This window comes from Callithrix jacchus, chromosome 21 (genome assembly GCF_049354715.1).
Source record: "Callithrix jacchus isolate 240 chromosome 21, calJac240_pri, whole genome shotgun sequence".
NCBI lineage: Eukaryota > Metazoa > Chordata > Mammalia > Primates > Cebidae > Callithrix > Callithrix jacchus.
In genome coordinates, this window is record NC_133522.1 from 43003982 (window position 1) to 43020990 (window position 17009).

The 17009-nt window shown below is 48.7% G+C and overlaps 1 protein-coding gene across 1 annotated transcript; it reads left to right on the top strand.

Moving 5' to 3' along the window:
• The first annotated feature begins 441 nt into the window (after positions 1 to 441).
• On the top strand, positions 442 to 15194 carry RIPPLY3 (ripply transcriptional repressor 3). Its single transcript, XM_003735393.6, has 4 exons — positions 442 to 617; positions 1790 to 1856; positions 8023 to 8090; positions 13852 to 15194. Exons 1-4 carry the CDS (start codon positions 514 to 516, stop codon positions 14087 to 14089), a joined length of 477 nt encoding a protein of 158 aa, XP_003735441.2. The 5' UTR covers positions 442 to 513; the 3' UTR covers positions 14090 to 15194.
• The last annotated feature ends 1815 nt before the right edge of the window (positions 15195 to 17009 follow it).

Sequence of the window (17009 nt, forward strand, 5' to 3'; positions counted from 1 at the left end):
AGGCCCAGTTGGTGATCGCGGGTCTCCCAAGTCCCGGAGGGACAGCGCCCGACGGAAACGTCCCTAGCCTCTCGGGCCTCGCTTTCCTCTCCGGGCTTCCAGGGTCACTTCCCGCGCTCTCAAGCCCGAGCTGGCGACTCCAGTCCCCGGTGCCTCCTTCCTCTGGTCGCCCCTTCCCTGGTGCCCCCTCCCTGGCTTTTCTTTGTCCGTCCCCACCCCTGCCCGGGCCTGCCGGACTCCCCTCCTCGAGTTTTTCTCGTCTCCTCCCCATCCCCCAGCTCCCTGGTCTCCTCCACTTCTCCGCCCCGGGCTTTCCCTCCACACCCAGCCGCCCCTCCGCAGCGCTCCCGGAGCTCCTTGGGTCCTGCCCCCTCCCCTCAGTTTCCCGCCCCGCCCCGCCCCGCCCCCGTTTTTAAACCTGGCTGGCGGGTAGTCTGGCGCGCTCACCGAGCCGATCCGGGAGCGCACCAAGGCCGGCGCCGCAGCAGGGGGCGCGGGCTCCGCTGGCACCAAATGGAGCCCAAGGCGGCGGCCGGAGCCCGGGAGGCGCGGGGGCGCGTCTGTCAATGCCCCGGGGACGGTCCCCGGAGGCCTCCGCCACAGCGCGTTCTGGACAGGTGAGGGTGGCCCCGCGTCCCGGTGGACTCACGGAGATGCGCGCGCGGTGGCGGTGCGGGGAGCGCCGCTCAGACCCCGAGTCCCGGCGCAGCTCCCAAGCTCGACGGCGACGCCGAGCAAGCTCCGGAGCCGCAGCCCGGTTCCGGGGAGGGGCGCTCAGTTCTCCCGGTGCCAGCGCACAGCTCTGAACTTCGGGGGCCCAGGAGGTACCTGGCCGGGAAAGGGGCCGACGCTTCCGAGTAGAGATCTCAATTCGCCGGCCGAGGACACCGAAGTCTCGGGTTCCGGAGCCAGCCTTGCAAAGGGACAGCGTTCGCTGTCCCTGGGCACCTGCCCTTTTAAAGACAGTAAGGTTGAAGGAAATCAAATTAGCCGGGGAGGTAGGGAAGGGAGCAAGTGGGCCGGGTGGGCCAGGTAGCCAGGCAGGAGAAAGATTCCTTCTTTTCTTTTCTGTCTCTCTTTTTATTTATTTATTTATCTATTTTTGAGACAGAGTCTCACTCTGTGGCCCAGGCTGGAGTGCAGTGGCCCGATCTCGGCCTCCCGACTTCAAGCGATTCTCCTGCCTCAGCTTCCGGAGTAGCTGGGATTACAGGAGCCTGCCACCACGCCCGGCTAATTTTTGTATTTTTAGTAGAGACGAGGTTTAGCCACGTTGGTCAGGGCTAGTCCCGAACTCCCAAAGTGCCTCCCAAAGTGCTGGGATTACAGGCGTGAGCCACTGCGCCCGGCCACCTTTCTTGTTTTTTTCGTCCTATAACTCTATAAAATCATCTCTGTGGTAGAATCAAGATCCTTCAGTGGCCGAGGTGGCGTGATTCAAATTAACGACAAGTGGCCAGCTATAGTTGGGGAACCCCGAATTGAAGAATTCAGCTACGATTTGCAGGGAGAGAAATCTCTCATCTAATGGGTTCTCAGATAATTGTGTGAGATTCAGGGCCTGCCTTCTCAAAGCTTAACTGGGAGCAGAGAACTAGGGACGTTTCAGGCGAGAAAAAACACAAATGACAGTAATTTATCCACACCCCTGATAACTCGAGGGGAAGTTCCTGGGGGGTCCGGTGTCTCTTTTTCAGGCAGGCACTGGAAAAAAGAATAACTCTCATGACCTAGTTTGAAGGCAGCAGAGTGCCCAGAGTTCACTCTCTCCTGGCGTTTGCCGTTCCAGCCCCGAGCTGTGGCGACCTTGGATCCAGACACCTGAGGATACTGAACTGACCAGAACGGAAAGCCCGGTAAGGTTCAGCGCGGGCGCTGTAGGCAACCTGTCCAGCCAGAAAGTGGCACCGTCTTTTAAAATAAGGAGACCGTGAAAGACCTCCTGCGCAGGGCTCTACCTTGGGCGTCTAACCCAGGAGCGCCTCGGGGTTTGGGAGCTGGAATCTGAATGAGTAAGCTGTTAATTACACCTGAGTCTCATTATAGATTGGGCTCCTGGAGGCTTCTCCATTCTTAAAAAAAAAAAAACAAAAAAAAAAAGCAAACCCATTACAAAATCATAGTCGTAGGCGGCGCGGTGGCCCAGGCCTGTAATCCCAGCACTTTGGGAGGCCAAGGCGGGCAGAGCATCTGAGGTCAGAAGTTTGTGACTAGCCTGGCCAACATAGCGAAACCCCGTCTCTATTAAAAATACAAAAATTAGCCGGGCTTGATGGTGCGCGCCTGTAATCCCAGCTACTTGGGAAGCGGAGGCAAGAGAATCGCTTGAACGCAGGAGGTGGAGGTTGTGGTGAGCCGATATCGCACCATTGCACTCCAGCCCGGGGGTAACAAGAGTGAAACCCTGTCTCTCTCTCTCTCTCTCTCTGTCTGTCTCTCTCTCTCTCTCTCTCTCTCTCTCTCACACACACACACACCAAAAACAACGACAGCAAAGTCATAGTCCTTTCATGGGAATTATAAGGGTGGTCCTGCGTGTTGCAGTTACAGGTCGGGAGGGGAGGGGAGACGGCTGCCACTGCCCCTTGCCTTAGAGAAAAGCTGAGAGCACCATTAGCATTTGCCGGGTGCCACAGAGCAAATAAGGCCAGCCCCATCTGAGGTGCCCAGAGGTGCAGTTAAAAGCCCCCACCCAGCGTCTGGCCCTTTCTGAAGCACTTTCAGCCCCGTCAAGCACTCCTGAGGTAACTCATGTTGTCTGAGCAAACACACTCAAGGCGAGGGCTTTGTGGGCGAGATTAATTGCCACGAACATTCTTTTGTGACTCTGCATTGCTAACTCAATTGCTTTATACTCACTGATGTCATGACTGGCTTTCATAGAATTTACCTTTCCTTTGTTATATTTTAAAACATAAATTGATGACTTTTATTTTATTTATTTTCTTGATGACTCTTGAAACACTGAAGAATTAGGCTGGGAAAGGCGATGTATTTAATTTACATAACGCCTGTTACTTGTAATATGGTAAGAAAACTCGAGTGTGGGAAAACAGGCCTTCACCACATTTTGATATTTAGACGACTTCATTAAATTAATCTGAATATTAGGAATTTTAATTTACTTCAAAGAAGGAAGCAGATAAAAATATAAATTAGTTTAAAAAAGTATGATTTTCAGTCCCCATTTTTTTATACATATAATATCTAAATAATTAAAATAATCCCTTATTTCCATTCCATGTGGTTCGGGGAAAAAGAAAAAAAATAATCCCTTGTTTCGCATTCACACTTAGTTCTTAAACATAAAATGTAAAGGTGCTTGTGTGAAAATATAGATGTTCACAATTACCCAGTGTTCTTTTCAGTGAAATGGATGTGGAGCCTATCAGTCGTTTGCAAGAATCAAAATGCGATAGCACGCTTCCTCAGTAAGACAGATGGTTTTTGGTTTTGTTTTCTGTTATGATAAGTCCGTTTGTGAGAAAAATGTACTTGCAGAAAAACGTTAAACTTTAGTAACTTTCTTACTGATTGGTAGGCTGTCACGCTGAAGTAGTTCTGTCCATGGATGTGGGTGTGGGGAGAGTGGGTGTTCCCTGGGGGCTGAAGAGCCCGCCACGCCCCACCCCCAGCCCGGGACCTGCTCTTTGCTGGGTCCAGCTTGTCGCGCAGAGCGGCCAGCGCTTAGTCGGTGCTCTGGTACCCTGCATCGCGCTCGATCCCCGGCAGCCCAGCGATAGCGCAGCCCAGCATGGGGAAGGAACGCTTCTTGCTCAACAGCGCCCTCCCCCGACAAGCAGGAGAATTCCCCAGTTCCCAAGCCCCATTCTGTATTTCTCAAAAATGCCATTGGCTGCAGTGGGGGTGAGGAGGGCTAAGGCCTGGTGACCCGTACCAGGGCTCCCGGCAAGCAGAGCAAAACTAGAATAAAACCTCAAGTAGGCCAGGCGCGTGGCTCACGCCTGTAATCCCAGAATTTTGGGAGGCCGAGGTGGGGAAAGGGAGATCATCCGAGGTCAGGAGTTCAATGTCAGCCTGACTAACATGGTGAAATCCTGTCTCTACTAAAAATACAAACGTTAGCCGGGCGGTGTGGCGCGTGCCAGTAATCCTAGCTACTTGGGAGGCTGAGACCGGAGGATCGCTTGAACCCAGGAGGCAGAGGTTGCAGTGAGCTGAGATTGGGACACTGCATTCCAACCTGGCAACAGAATAAGACCCTGTCTCAAAAAAACAAACAAAAAAACCCTCAAGTAAAGGGAAGGCAAGGCCCTGTGCTCTGAGCAGCAGGGTCACCCTCACCCACTTGATGCCCCTACCACCCTAGGAAGCGATCTCCCTCCCCTACCTGACCTTTCTTGGTGTCTGTTGTGTTTCCATCCTTGTCATTTTCGGGCATTGCCAGGGAGGTAGTTTCCTGGAAAACACTGAACTCCTGACTTCACATGTAATCCCAGCTGCTTGGGAGGCTGAGGCAGGAGAATCACTTGAACCCAGGAGGTGGAGGTTGCAGTGAGCTGAGATTGTGCCATTGTAGTACAGCCTGGGAGAGCAAAACTCTGTCTCAAAAAGAAAAGAGAGAGAGAGATCAAGACCATCCTGGCCAACATGGTGAAACCCCATCTCTACTAAAAATACAAAAAAAATTAGCTGGGCATGATGGCACCTGCCTGTAGTTCCACCTACTTGGGAGGCTGAGGCAGGAGAATCGCTTGAACCTGGGAGGCAGAGGTTGCAGTGAGCTGAGATTGCACCACTGCATTCCAGCCTGGTGACAGAGTGAGACTCTGTCTCAAAAATAAATAAATGAAAATGAGCTGAAATGGTCTGGGGCAGTGCACCAGAAACTCCAAACCCTCAGATTCCAGAATTCAGTTGGAACCAGACAAGGAATGGGACAAAACTTGCTATAGCCTGACAAGGAAGGACTTTAACACCAGCAATCTCCACATCATTCCATCCTTCAGGGACACTGGGGCCAGGGGATGTGCACACAACATTCATGAGCAAATTAGCCTGTAAGGAGCCTCTGCAGATGCTGCATTTTATCAGCCAGATTTTCATAATTCACTGTGTTGAGCTAAGGAAGTGATGAAGCTTTTGGAACAAAATCTTTTCCATTAAGTTGTTCACTCTTTGGGGGCTACAGGAAGCTGCTTCTTTCTTTTTTTTTCTTCTAATTTTTTTTTTTTTCGCTCTTGTTACCCAGGCTGGAGTGCAATGGTGCGATCTCGGCTCACCGCAACCTCCGCCTCCTGGGTTCAGGCAATTCTCCTGCCTCAGCCTCCTGAGTAGCTGGGATTACAGGCATGCGCCACCATGCCCAGCTAATTTTTTGTATTTTTAGTAGAGACGGGGTTTCGCCATGTTGACCAGGATGGTCTCAATCTCTTGACCTCGTGATCCACCCACCTCGACCTCCCAAAGTGCTGGGATTACAGGCTTGAGCCACCGCGCCCAGCCAGTTGCTTCTTTCTTAAGCTCTGTTTGTAATTATAAAACACTTCTAATTGCCCAAGCTCACTTTATGGCCACAGCAATCCTGTCCTGCTAATGGCTGTTTGCCACCCTGCGATGGGACAGGGCCTAACTCGGCAGTGGCAGGTGTCAGAGAAAAAATAGCTTCTGTAAATCATTCAGTTCTAACTGGACCCTGTGAAACATTCAGCACACGTTTATCCACTTTCAACACTTTACCCACAAACATATACAGCTTTAAAAGTTTTACACCAGGCCGGGTGCAGTGGCTCACACCTGTAATTACTGGCACCTTGGGAGGCAGAGGCAGGCGGATCAACTGAGGTCATGAGTTCGAGACCAGCCTGGCCAACATGGTGAAACCCTGTCTCTACTAAAAGTACAAAAATTACCCGAGCATGGTGGTGCATGCTTGTTATCTTAGCTATTTGGGAGGCTGAGGCAGGAGAACCTACTGAACCTGGGAGGCAGAGGTTGCAGTGAGCTGAGATTGCACCATTGCACTTCAGCCTGGGCAACAAGAGTGAATCACCACACCCGGCTAATTTTGTATTTTTTAGTAGAGATGGGGTTTCTCCATTGTTGGTCAGGCTGGTCTTGAAGTCCCGACCTCAGGTGATCTGCCCACCTTGGCCTCCTAAAGTCCTGGGATTACAGTTGTGAGCCACCGCACCTGGCCTGGTCTCAATATCTTGACCTTGTGATTCGCCCACCTCAGCCTCCCAAAGTGCTGGTATCACCCGTGTGAGCCACCACGCCCAGCCCATTTCAGCTCATTTTCAAGTCCTCCCAGGATGGTTTATCCCAGAATGCCCCATGCCCCCACTTACCCCAGGAACTTAGCTTACAGAGCCCTGAGAGCACATGATGACTTCTGATGTTTCAGCCCCTGGGATAACCTGGCTGTATTTCAAGCCAAGTCCTTTCAGATCCAGCACTCTCAGGAGTTTGGGCAGAACAGGACCCACCTTGGATAGGTAGAGTGTGATTGTCCCTCCCTTTCCTGGCCACCCTGCTCAGCAGCGAGCATGGAAAAGCCTGGCTCTCTGCTGTGTTGCTGTCATTCGTGGTGTCCTTGGTTGCCTGGTGCTCAGACCAGCTGCCCTTCCTAGCTCTTGCTGCTCCAGCTGTCACAGAGCTTCTGGATGTGACTGACAGATACTTGGAGTCTGCCTTTCCTTTCTTTTCCCATTGCTGGTTCTTGGGTTCAATTCTTTTTTTTTTTTTTTTTGAGACCAAGTCTTGCTCTGTGGCCCAGGTTGGAGTGCAGTGGTGCAAGCTCCGCCTCCCAGGTTTATGCATTTCTCCTGCCTCAACCTCCCAAGTAGCTGGGATTACAGGCGCGCACAACCACACCTGGCTAATTTTGTATTTTTAGTAGAGATGGGGTTTTACCATATTGGCCAGGCTGATCTGGGACTCCTGACCTCAGGTGATCTGCCCACCTAGGCCTTCCCCAGTGCTGGGATTACAGGCGTGAGCCATCGTGCCCAGCCTGAGTTCACATCCTTCCCGTATCCAGAAGCTCTTTATCATCTCTTGCCAAGACTGGTTCCTCCAAGCCCTTTCTACGTCAGCCTCGTCTGTGCATGGCTCTCTATGGCCACTGCTGTCCTTGGAATACAGATCTGATTGTTGGACTCCCTGACTCAGAAATCCATCTCCAGTTCCTGTACCCAGATTCAAACCTAAACAGTGGGTATTCAAGGCAGCTGATGCTGTTTGAGCCCTTTGCCCATCTCAGTATTCCCCACTTCAGGCTCCTCACTGCTCCCCACCTGCACCCTGTTTTCCTGACACTCTGATTTTGTGTGTGTGTGTGTTTTTGAGACCGAGTGTGTTGCCCAGGCCTGAGTGTAGTGGCTGGATCTTGGCTCACTGCAACCTCTGCTTCCCAGGTTCAAGTGATTCTCGTGCCTCAGCCTCCTGAGTAACTGGGATTACAGGCAGGCGCCATCATGCCCACGCCCAGCTAATTTTTGTATTTTTAGTAGAGAGGGGGTTTCACCATGTTTGTCAGGCTGGTCTCGAACTCCCAACCTCAGGTGATCCACCCGCCTTGGTGCTGGCATTACAGGCATGCACCACCGAGCCTGGTCCTGCCACTCTGAATTGGATGCTCTCCTCTACCAAAATAGTCTTAGAATTGCAAACCCACATGCTGCAGATGTCTCTGTGAGGCCCTCCATGAACCCGCTCCTGACCTTCTGTCACACTTAGAATCATGGGCGTCTCACCGTGTGGTGCTTGGTAGCATGGTTATTTGCATACATGTGCGTCTCTGTCCATGGGCCTGTAAAATGCTGGACGGAGGCACTGTGTCTAACTCCTTCCATCTGAATTCTTCACAGCACCTGGGACGTTTTGGGCTGCAGTAACAGGAACAGGCTTATTGAATGCTGCTAAAGTGTCTAAACTCTCTAAAGTTGATATTGATATGAACAATTGCAGATGACCTAGGTTCTATGGTTTAAAACCTCAGGATGTCACCTTCCGATGCTCCGGCACTGTCTCTGTGTTTGTATGTGTCTGTCGTTACAGCTTGCACCTAGGGCTGACCAACACACTTTTGGATCAAAGGGAGCCTTCGGGTTTCAGCATCCTGTAAGGTAATATATGACTTCACCATAAGTAATCCGTAATTTCCTTTTAATACAAGCATTAATACACTTCAGTGTCTTCAACCACGTAGATTTCCAACGAAGTGGAAAATAATTCAATACACATCCTTTGGTGTTGTTTAGTTTCCTTATACCAAGGATATTTTGTTGGATTTCTGGAATCCATTCATGTATTCATTCATCAGTGTTTTCTGCAAAGTACAATTGGCCTCTCTCTTTTCTTGATATCTTTTTTTGTACCTCTCATTACATATTATGCCTTGTGTTATATTTATATAATTTCACATGAATTGTATATGTGTATATACAAACTTAGATATCGAGGTGCATTTCTATTGTTCTTCCAGGATATAAGCTAGCATATTGTCTAGTGCAAAGTCGACCTTCAAAATCCGTGTGTTGGGGGCAGGCATGGTGACTCATGCCTGTAATCCCAAAACTTTGGGAGGCTGAGGTGGGTGGGTCACCTGAAGTTAGGAGTTCGAGACCAGCCTGGCCAACATGGTGAAACCCCATCCCTACTAAAAATACAAAAAAATTAGGTGGGCGTGGTGGCAGGCCCCTTGTCATCCCAGCTACTTGAGAGGCTGAGGCAGGAGAATTGCTTGAACCTGGAAGGAAGAGGTTGCAGTGAGCCGAGATCATGCCATTATACTCCAGCCTGGGTGACAAGAGTGGTACTCAGTCTCAAACAAACAAAAATGGTGGGTGTGCTGGTTCAAGCCTGTAATCCCAGCACTTTGGGAGGCCGAGGTGGACGGATCACAAAGTCAGGAGATCAAGACCATCCTGGCCAACATGGTGAAACCCCATCTCTACTAAAATACAAAAAGTTAGCTGGGCATGGTGGTGCGCACCTTTAGTCCCAGCTACTCGGGAGGCTGAGGCAGGAGAATTGCTTCTACCCAGGAGGTGGAGGTTGCAGTGAGCCGAGATCGCTCCATTGCACTCCAGCCTGGGCCACGGGGAGACTGCCTCAACAACAACAAGAAGAAAATCTATGTGTTGAGTAGATGTGTGGCTCCAGCACAGTGGGTGCCGAGCACCTTGGAGAGATCCTTTTCCTCCAGCCTCTCAGGTGTGTGTCATGGTCCTGGAGGTGACCGGGATTCTCACTGCGGTGTCCACCTACACTCCGTTCGTTTCAGGCAAGTAGTTCATGCCCAGGACTTCTGCCTGTCTCTCTGTCTCTGTCTCTCTTATTCTATCTGTTGCTCTCGATCTCCTTTACCAAAGTTAGGGAAGCCTGGGCCGCCTCCACTCCTCAGGTGTCTTTTCCCTGTTACTCTAGAAGGCTGGAAAGCTTAATACAACCCACAGACACTCATGTGTAGGCAGGAAGTTCAGGCCCCTCAGACTGGTTAGAAGGAAGCTTCCCTTGTATTCTTTATACCAATAGTTTTCGTTTCTCTTCAAAGTCATCATCTCGCTCTGTCACCCAGGTTGGAGTGCAGTGGCACAATCTCACCTCACTGCAACCTCTGCCTCCTGGGCTTAAATGATCCTCCCACTTCACCCTCCGAAGTGGCTGGAACCACAGGTATGTGCCACCATGCTCTGCTAATTTTGTAACTTTTTTGTAGAGACAAGGTTTCACTATATTGCCCAGACTGGTCTTAAACTCCTGGGCGAAAACTATCCTCTTGCGTCGGCCTCCCAAAGTGGGAGGGATTACAAGCATGAGCCACCGCTACTGGCCACACCAGTGGTTTTCAATCCTCATAGAATTACCAGTGGAGCTTTTAAAAATTCAGATGCTGGCTGGGTGCGGTGGCTCATGCCTATAATCCCAGCACGTTGGGACGCTGAAGCAGGTGGATCACGAGGTCAGGAGTTCAAGACCAGCCTGGCCAACAAGGTGAAACCCCATCTCTACTAAAAATACAAAAATTAGCTGGGTGTGATGGTGCATGCCTGTAATCGCAGCTACTTGGGAGGCTGAGGTAGAAGAATTGCTTGAACCTGAGAGGGTGCAGTGAACCGAGATTGTGCCACTGCACTCCAGCTGAGTGACAGAGTAAGACTCTAGCTCAAAAAAAAAAAAAAAAAAAAAAAAATTCAGATGCCTGGTTCTCCAGGTACTCTGACTCACTTGCTCTAGGGAAAGACCCAGGCATCTGTATCTTCTTTTCTTTCTTTCCTTCCTTCCTTTTTCTTTTCTTTTCTTTTTTTTTTTGGCGATGGAGTCTCTCTCTGTCACCCAGGCTGGAGTGCAGTGGCGCAATCTCGGCCCAACTGCAACTCCACCTCCCAGGTTCAATCGATTCTCCTGCCTCAATTTCCCAAGTAGCTGGAATTAAAGGTGTGGGCTGCCATAACCAGCTAATATTTTTGTATTTTTAGTAGAGACGGGGTCTCATCATGTTGGCCAGTCTGGTCTTGAACTCCTGACCTCAAGTGATACACCCGCCTTGGCCTCCCAAAGTGCTGGGATTACAGGTGTAAGCCACCGTGCCTGGCCTGTATTTTTACAAGCTCCCCAGGGGATCTTTTTTTTTTTTTTGTCTTTTTGTTTTTTTCCTTTTTATAGAGAATGGGGTCTTGCCATATTGCCCAGGCAGGTCTCGAACTCCTGGGCTAAAGCTATCCTCCCGCCTCTGCCCCCCTAAGATCTGGGATTACAGGCATAAGCCATAGCGCCCGGCTCCTCAGGAGATCTTAATGTGCAGGGTTGAGAAGCACCACCCTGATTCATGCCCTACAGGCGTCCAGTCTCGCCACCTACCCACACTGGCCTCACAGACACCCTACTGCTACCCCATTTTGTTTTTGTTGTGTTATGTTTTTGACACAGAGTCTCGCTCTGTCACCCAGGCTGGACTGCAATGGTGCGATCTCGGTCACTGCAACCTCTGCCTCCCAGGTTCAAGCGATTCTCCTGCCTCAGCCTCCAGAGTAGCTGGTACTACAGGCGCCGTCATACCTGGCTAATTTTTGTATTTTTAGCAGAGATGGGGTCTCACCATGTTGGCCAGGCTGGTCTTGAACTCCTGACATCAGGTGATCCACCTGCCTTGGCCTCCCAAAGTGCTGGGATTACAGGCGTGAGCCACTGTGCTCAGCCACCCTGTTTTTGATTGGGTAAAAATGCTGTGACTGCCTGCCGGGTGCTGTTGCTCATGCCTGTAATCTCAGTACTTTAAGAGGCTGAAGTAGGCAGATCATGAGGTCAGGAGTTCAAGACCATCTTGGCCAACATGGTGAAACCCAATCTCTACTTAAAACATAAAAATCAGCTGGGCATGGCAGCATGTGCCTTTAATCCCAGCTACTCAGGAGGCTGAGGCAGGAGAATCGCTTGAACCCAGAAGGCAGAGGTTGCAGTGAGCTGAGATCGAGCCACTTGCACTCCAGCCTGACAACACAGTGAGACTGTCTCAAAAAAAAAAAAAAAAAAGAAAATGCCGTGACTGACAAAGCATGAGCTGCAGCCATGCATTGCACACTGGATATACAATTTCACTTTATACATTTACTACAGGAAATTTCAGACATACACAAAAGTAGAGCCAATGGTACAGTGAACCCCATGTACCTATCACTGAACAGTTATCAACGTTCTGAGCTGGTCATATTTATCGCCCGCAACCATGCTGTTGTTAGCATATTTTATTTATTTACTTATTCTGAGGTAGGGTCTTCCTCTGGGGCCCAGGCCGGAATGCTGTTGTGTCATCTCAGCTCACTGCAGCCTCCATCTCCCCAGCCTCCCATCTCAGCCTCTGAAGTAGCTGGGACTACAGGCACACACCACCATACCCAGCTTTTTTTTTTTTTTTTTTTTCAGATACTGGGTATTGCCATGTTGCTCAGGCTGGTCTCAAACTCCTGGGCTCAAGTGATCCTCCTGCTTCAGCCTCCCAAAGTACTGAGATTACAGATAGGCGCCACTGTGCCTCGCCCCAGCATATTTCAATGCAAATCTCAGACATCCTAGGAATTCACCTGTGAATACTTCAGCATAAATACCTAATTGTAAACATGGCTAGAAATGGAACTGTGTTCATATTTCTGTCTGAGATGAACACAGACATTCTGTCCATTGCAGAATTTCTCCACCTCAGCACTGTTGGCACTTTAGGCTGGATAATTCTTCATGGTGGGAACTGTCCTGGGCCTTGCAACATGTTTGCCAGTATTCCTGGCCTCTACTCACTAAACGTCAGTAGCTTCCCCTCAGTTGTGACAACCAAAAATGTCTCCAGACATTGCGAAATGTTCCCTGGAAGTCAAGAACCACTGGTCTATTGGATATCTTATGAAGCAAAAAACTATTATCCATTATTTATAGAAGGGTGTTTTCTCTCACCCTTTTCTCTTCTACCTGAAACAAAGGATATTGAAATCAGCTTTGCAAATAAGCAGTGATCAATTGACAAACTCACTTCCTCAGAAGACTACAGAGAAAAATGCAAACAAATGAATGAAAGGAAAGCAGGTTGGGGCATGGTGGGGGCTCACACCTGTAATCCCACACTTTTGGGAGGCTAAGGCAGGAGGATCACTTGAGCTAAGGAATTACAGACCAGCCTGGGCAATATGGCAAAACCCTGCCTCTACGAAAAACATGTAGAATTAGCTGAACGTGGTGGCATGCATTAGTAGACCCAGCTACTTGGGAGGCTCAGGTGGGAGATGCTTGTGCCCAGGAGTTCAAGGCTGCAGTGAGCTGCACTCCAGCCTGGGTGGTGGAGTGAGACCCTTTCTCAAAAACTAAAAAGAAAGAAAAGAAGTAAATGATAAGAGACTGTGGCTGGGTGTGGTGGCTCATGCCTGTAACCCCAGTACTTTGGAAGGCCAAGGTGGCGGATCATTTGAGGTCAGCAGTTTGAGACCAGCCTGACCAACATGGTAAAACAATGTCTCTACTAAACACAAAAATTAGCCTGGCATGGTGGCTTGCACCTGTAATCTCAGTTACTCAGGAGGCTGAGGCAGGAGAATCACTTGAACTCAGGAGGCGGGAGCAGGGAGCCGAGATTGTGCCACTGCACCCCATCCTATGTGAGAGAGTGACTCCCTCTCAAGAAAAGAAAGAAAGAAAGAAAGATGTTATGGGGTGGGGCTAGCTTAATACTCACCATGTGAGTGAATCCTAAATTCCATAAAACCTGGAATTTAGGGATTCCAAATTTTACATATTTAAGCACTTTGTTTTTTCTTTCTCTTTGTTTTACTTCCTTTTTTCCTAAGCACATCTTTTCCATTCTGGCAAAGCCAGGCGCTTGTGCCTCCAGTTTCTCTACGGCAGCATCTGGGAAAACGAGCTGCTTCTCTAGACCAGGGTTTCAGAGATGTTAAATTTCCTCCAGAACCCAAAGGGTTACAGGATTTCCGGTGCTGCAGGGAACAGAGGGTGGGGTGGGAGAGTGGGACTTCACCTAATTGGGAATCAATTATGCAAGAAGAGTCAAGTTCCCTATTTAATCAGAGTGAGCCTCCTAATCTTGCAACTCACTGTTTTCAGTTGCCTGGAAACACACCCTTTTTCTTGCGTCTGTCTAAATGGACTGGCTCCGTCAGATTTATAATTCACTTCTGAACTGGGGAAGGTTTATCACCAAGTCCTCCAATAGGTATCTACAGTTTTCTGTTCTGGTGACTTAAAATAAATACTGTGCGTTGTGAAGGCAAAGATCAGAGAGAGGAAGATTGGGGAGTTCTCTGCTTCTGGGAAAGAGGATACTCTAGAAGGGTTTTAGGACTGGATTCCAGTTGGTTAATGGCGTATTTGTTTCTTAAATATTAGACTCTATTTACCCATGTCGAAGCGTCAAGAATTCCTGCAGAGCTCCGGGATGAAAGTGCTGGCCAGTTTCCCCGTGCAAGCCACCATTCACTTCTACAACGACGAGGCCACTGAGTCTGCTTCGGAAGCTGAAGAGTCAGAGGAAGGACCCCCGCCCCTCCATCTTCCGCCCCAGCAGGCGGGAGGTCTGCAGGAAAAAGGCCCAGGAGGAAAGGGCAGAGACCAGGGCATCAACTGAGGGCCGCGATCCTCAGGAGCGGGTGGTCCCTGGGGGGAGGGTCCGCTCCCCACGGCGACTCCTCAAGGGGCCCTGAGTGCTCCTTATCTAAATGAATCTGCCTCTGTCTCCTGGGCCCTGCTGGGGGACCTGTCTCCCCACATTCTCTTGGGGACACCCGAGCCAGGACACCGCGCTTTCCTGCTGAGTGTACAGAGGCTGGGGGCTTCTCGGATGGCCCCCGGCCCCGCACACTACTCACCGCAGGAAGTCAGCTTTTACTTTTCTTTCTCCCGGCGATTCGTTTTTGGTGCACTCATGCATACCTCTGAGAAAGGACTCTGGACAAAGGGAAGGTCTGTGTCAACAAGAGTTGTTATCTGGTAGAGCCAACTTTCCAAGCTCCTTCGGCATTGTCACTGGCTGACCAGGTGACGAATTCTTCTGAGTCACCCCCTCCACCTCCTACTTAACCTGAGACTCGTTATTTAGCTATTTCTGCTTTGTAAACATGATTTCGATATTAAAGCCCGACTTAAATCTGTTGTCTAAGGGCAGATGCGGTTGCTTAGTAGCATTTAAAAAAAATGCTTTGGTTTGGTTTTGTGACGGAGTTTTGCTCCTGTCGCCCCGGCAGGAGTGCAGAGTCGAAGTCTCAGCTCACTGCCACTTCGGCCTCCGAGGTTCAAGCGATTCTCCCGCACCAGCCGCCCAAATAGCTGTGATTACGGGCATGCGCCACCACGCCTGGCTAATTTTTTGTCTTTTTAGTAGAGATTCGGTTTGGTTTCACCATGTTGGTCAGGCTGGTTTTGAACTCCTGACCTCAGGTGATCCACCCGCCTCAGCCTCCGAAAGTGCTGGGATTACGGGCATGAGCCACCAAGCCTGGCCAAAAAAAATGTATTTATTAAAAAAATTTTTTCTTAACCCACTCAATAATTCCCACAAGAGCAACAAAAATACAAGGATTTTTAGGAGGTGTTAGATTTAAAAAGTGTGTGATGGCTGTGTAAGGGCTGTGCGTGGATTCCTACTGGGTGGAACCTTCACTCTTAATGTGACTGTTTGGGGCATGTTATTTTAATAGACTGACACTTTTTCATTAAAATATCTGATATAAAATTATTTTGGTTTTTAATATTTTGATGATCACATGTGAACTCCTGAAAGTTTTTTACTCACTTAGCTTACATGTGGTGTCTTCCCGTCTATAGTACATTCTATCAATTTCTACTTGAAATATTTTGAAAGCATGTTTGATAATCACTTTTTTAAAAAAATTAGTTTCTGCTTTGAAGCTTTTTGGTTTTCATGGTTTCTAAAAATAATTCTTTTAAAATTATAAGCTATTTCTATTTTATTTTAGTATTCTATTTTATTTTTTAAAATTTTAGACATGGGGTCTTGCTCTGTCCCTGGCTGGAGTGCAGTGGCTCATAATACCTCACTGCAGCCTTGAACTCCTGGGCTCAAGGAATACTCCCACCTCAGTCTTAATAGTAGCTAGGACTACAGAGGTGTGGGCTACCATGCTCAGCGAATTTTTTTTTTTTAGACGGAGTTTTGCTCTTGTTGCCCAGGCTGGAGAGCAATCACACAATCTCAGTTCACTGCAACCTCTGCTCACAGGTTCAAGCAATTCTCCTGCCTTGGCCTCCCAAGTAGGTGGGATTACAGGCACCTGCCGTCACTCCCAGCTAATTCTATATTTTTAGTAGAGATAGATGGGGTTTCACCATGTTGGCCAGGCTGGTCTTGAACTCCTGACCTCAGGTCATCTGTCCGCCGATGCCTCCCAAAGTGCTGGGATTACAGGCATGAGCCACCATGTCTGGCCGCCCAGTGAATTAAAAAAATTTTTTTGTAGAGACAGGTTCTTGATACGTTGCCAAGGATGCTCTTAAACTCCTGGCCTCAAGCGATCCTCTTACCTAGGCCTCCAAGGCACTGGAATGATAGGAATGAGCCACCATACTAGGCCCAATACTTTAAAAAGTAGGAGTGATGAATGGAAGTACTTTTAGCCATCCAAACACTGTAGAAAGGTATACATTGCAAAGTAAAAGTCACATTCTCTTCTCCCTCTTCTTTGTCTAAAGGTAACAAACATCAATTGTTTTTTATTGCTTTAGTCTTTAAAAAAAAAAAAAAATCCCTTTTTTGTGTTTTTCTTTTCTGTGCCTATTTTCTTCTTTTAAAATTATTTTTTTTGTTTTTTGAACAAATTTGGCTACTTTTTCTTTTAAAAATTAAAACTTGTATTTTGTTGTTTCTTTTACTTGTTTAAAGTACATCTTTTCAGACTTAAAAACAATTAAACCTGGGAAAGTTTCAGATGACCCCGAATTTTGCTGGGCTTTTGCAGAAAAATACTAGAAGCCTTATCTTTACTCCTTCATGAGATGCTTGAGATAAAAACGAAATACTCACGTCTGGCTTTGTTTAGTTTTCTTGGTAAATCAGTTTTATTGACAAACAAAGCCTAGTCCAATCATGACTTTATCCTGAAGAAACCAAACGTAGTCCAAATTCTGCTGGCACCAACCTCCACAGTTTAAAATATGATGCATGAGGCCGGGCGCAGTGGCTCACGCCTGTGATCCCAGCACTTTGGGAGGCTGAGGCAGGTGGATCACGAGGTCAGGAGTTCAAGACCAGCCTGGCCAACTTGGTGAAACCCTATCTCTACTAAAAATACAAAAACTAGCTGGGCAGGGTGGCAGGCACCTGTAATCCCAGCTACTCAAGTAAGGCTGAGGCAGAGGAATTGCTTGAACCCGGCGGGTGGAGGTTGCAGTGAGCCGAGATCACACCAGTACACTCCAGCCTGGACAGCACAGTGAGACTCAGTCTAAAAAAAAAAAATCTTGCTCTTTTTTATGGCTGCATAATATTCCACAGCATACATGTACCACACTTTCTTTATCCAATCTGCCAT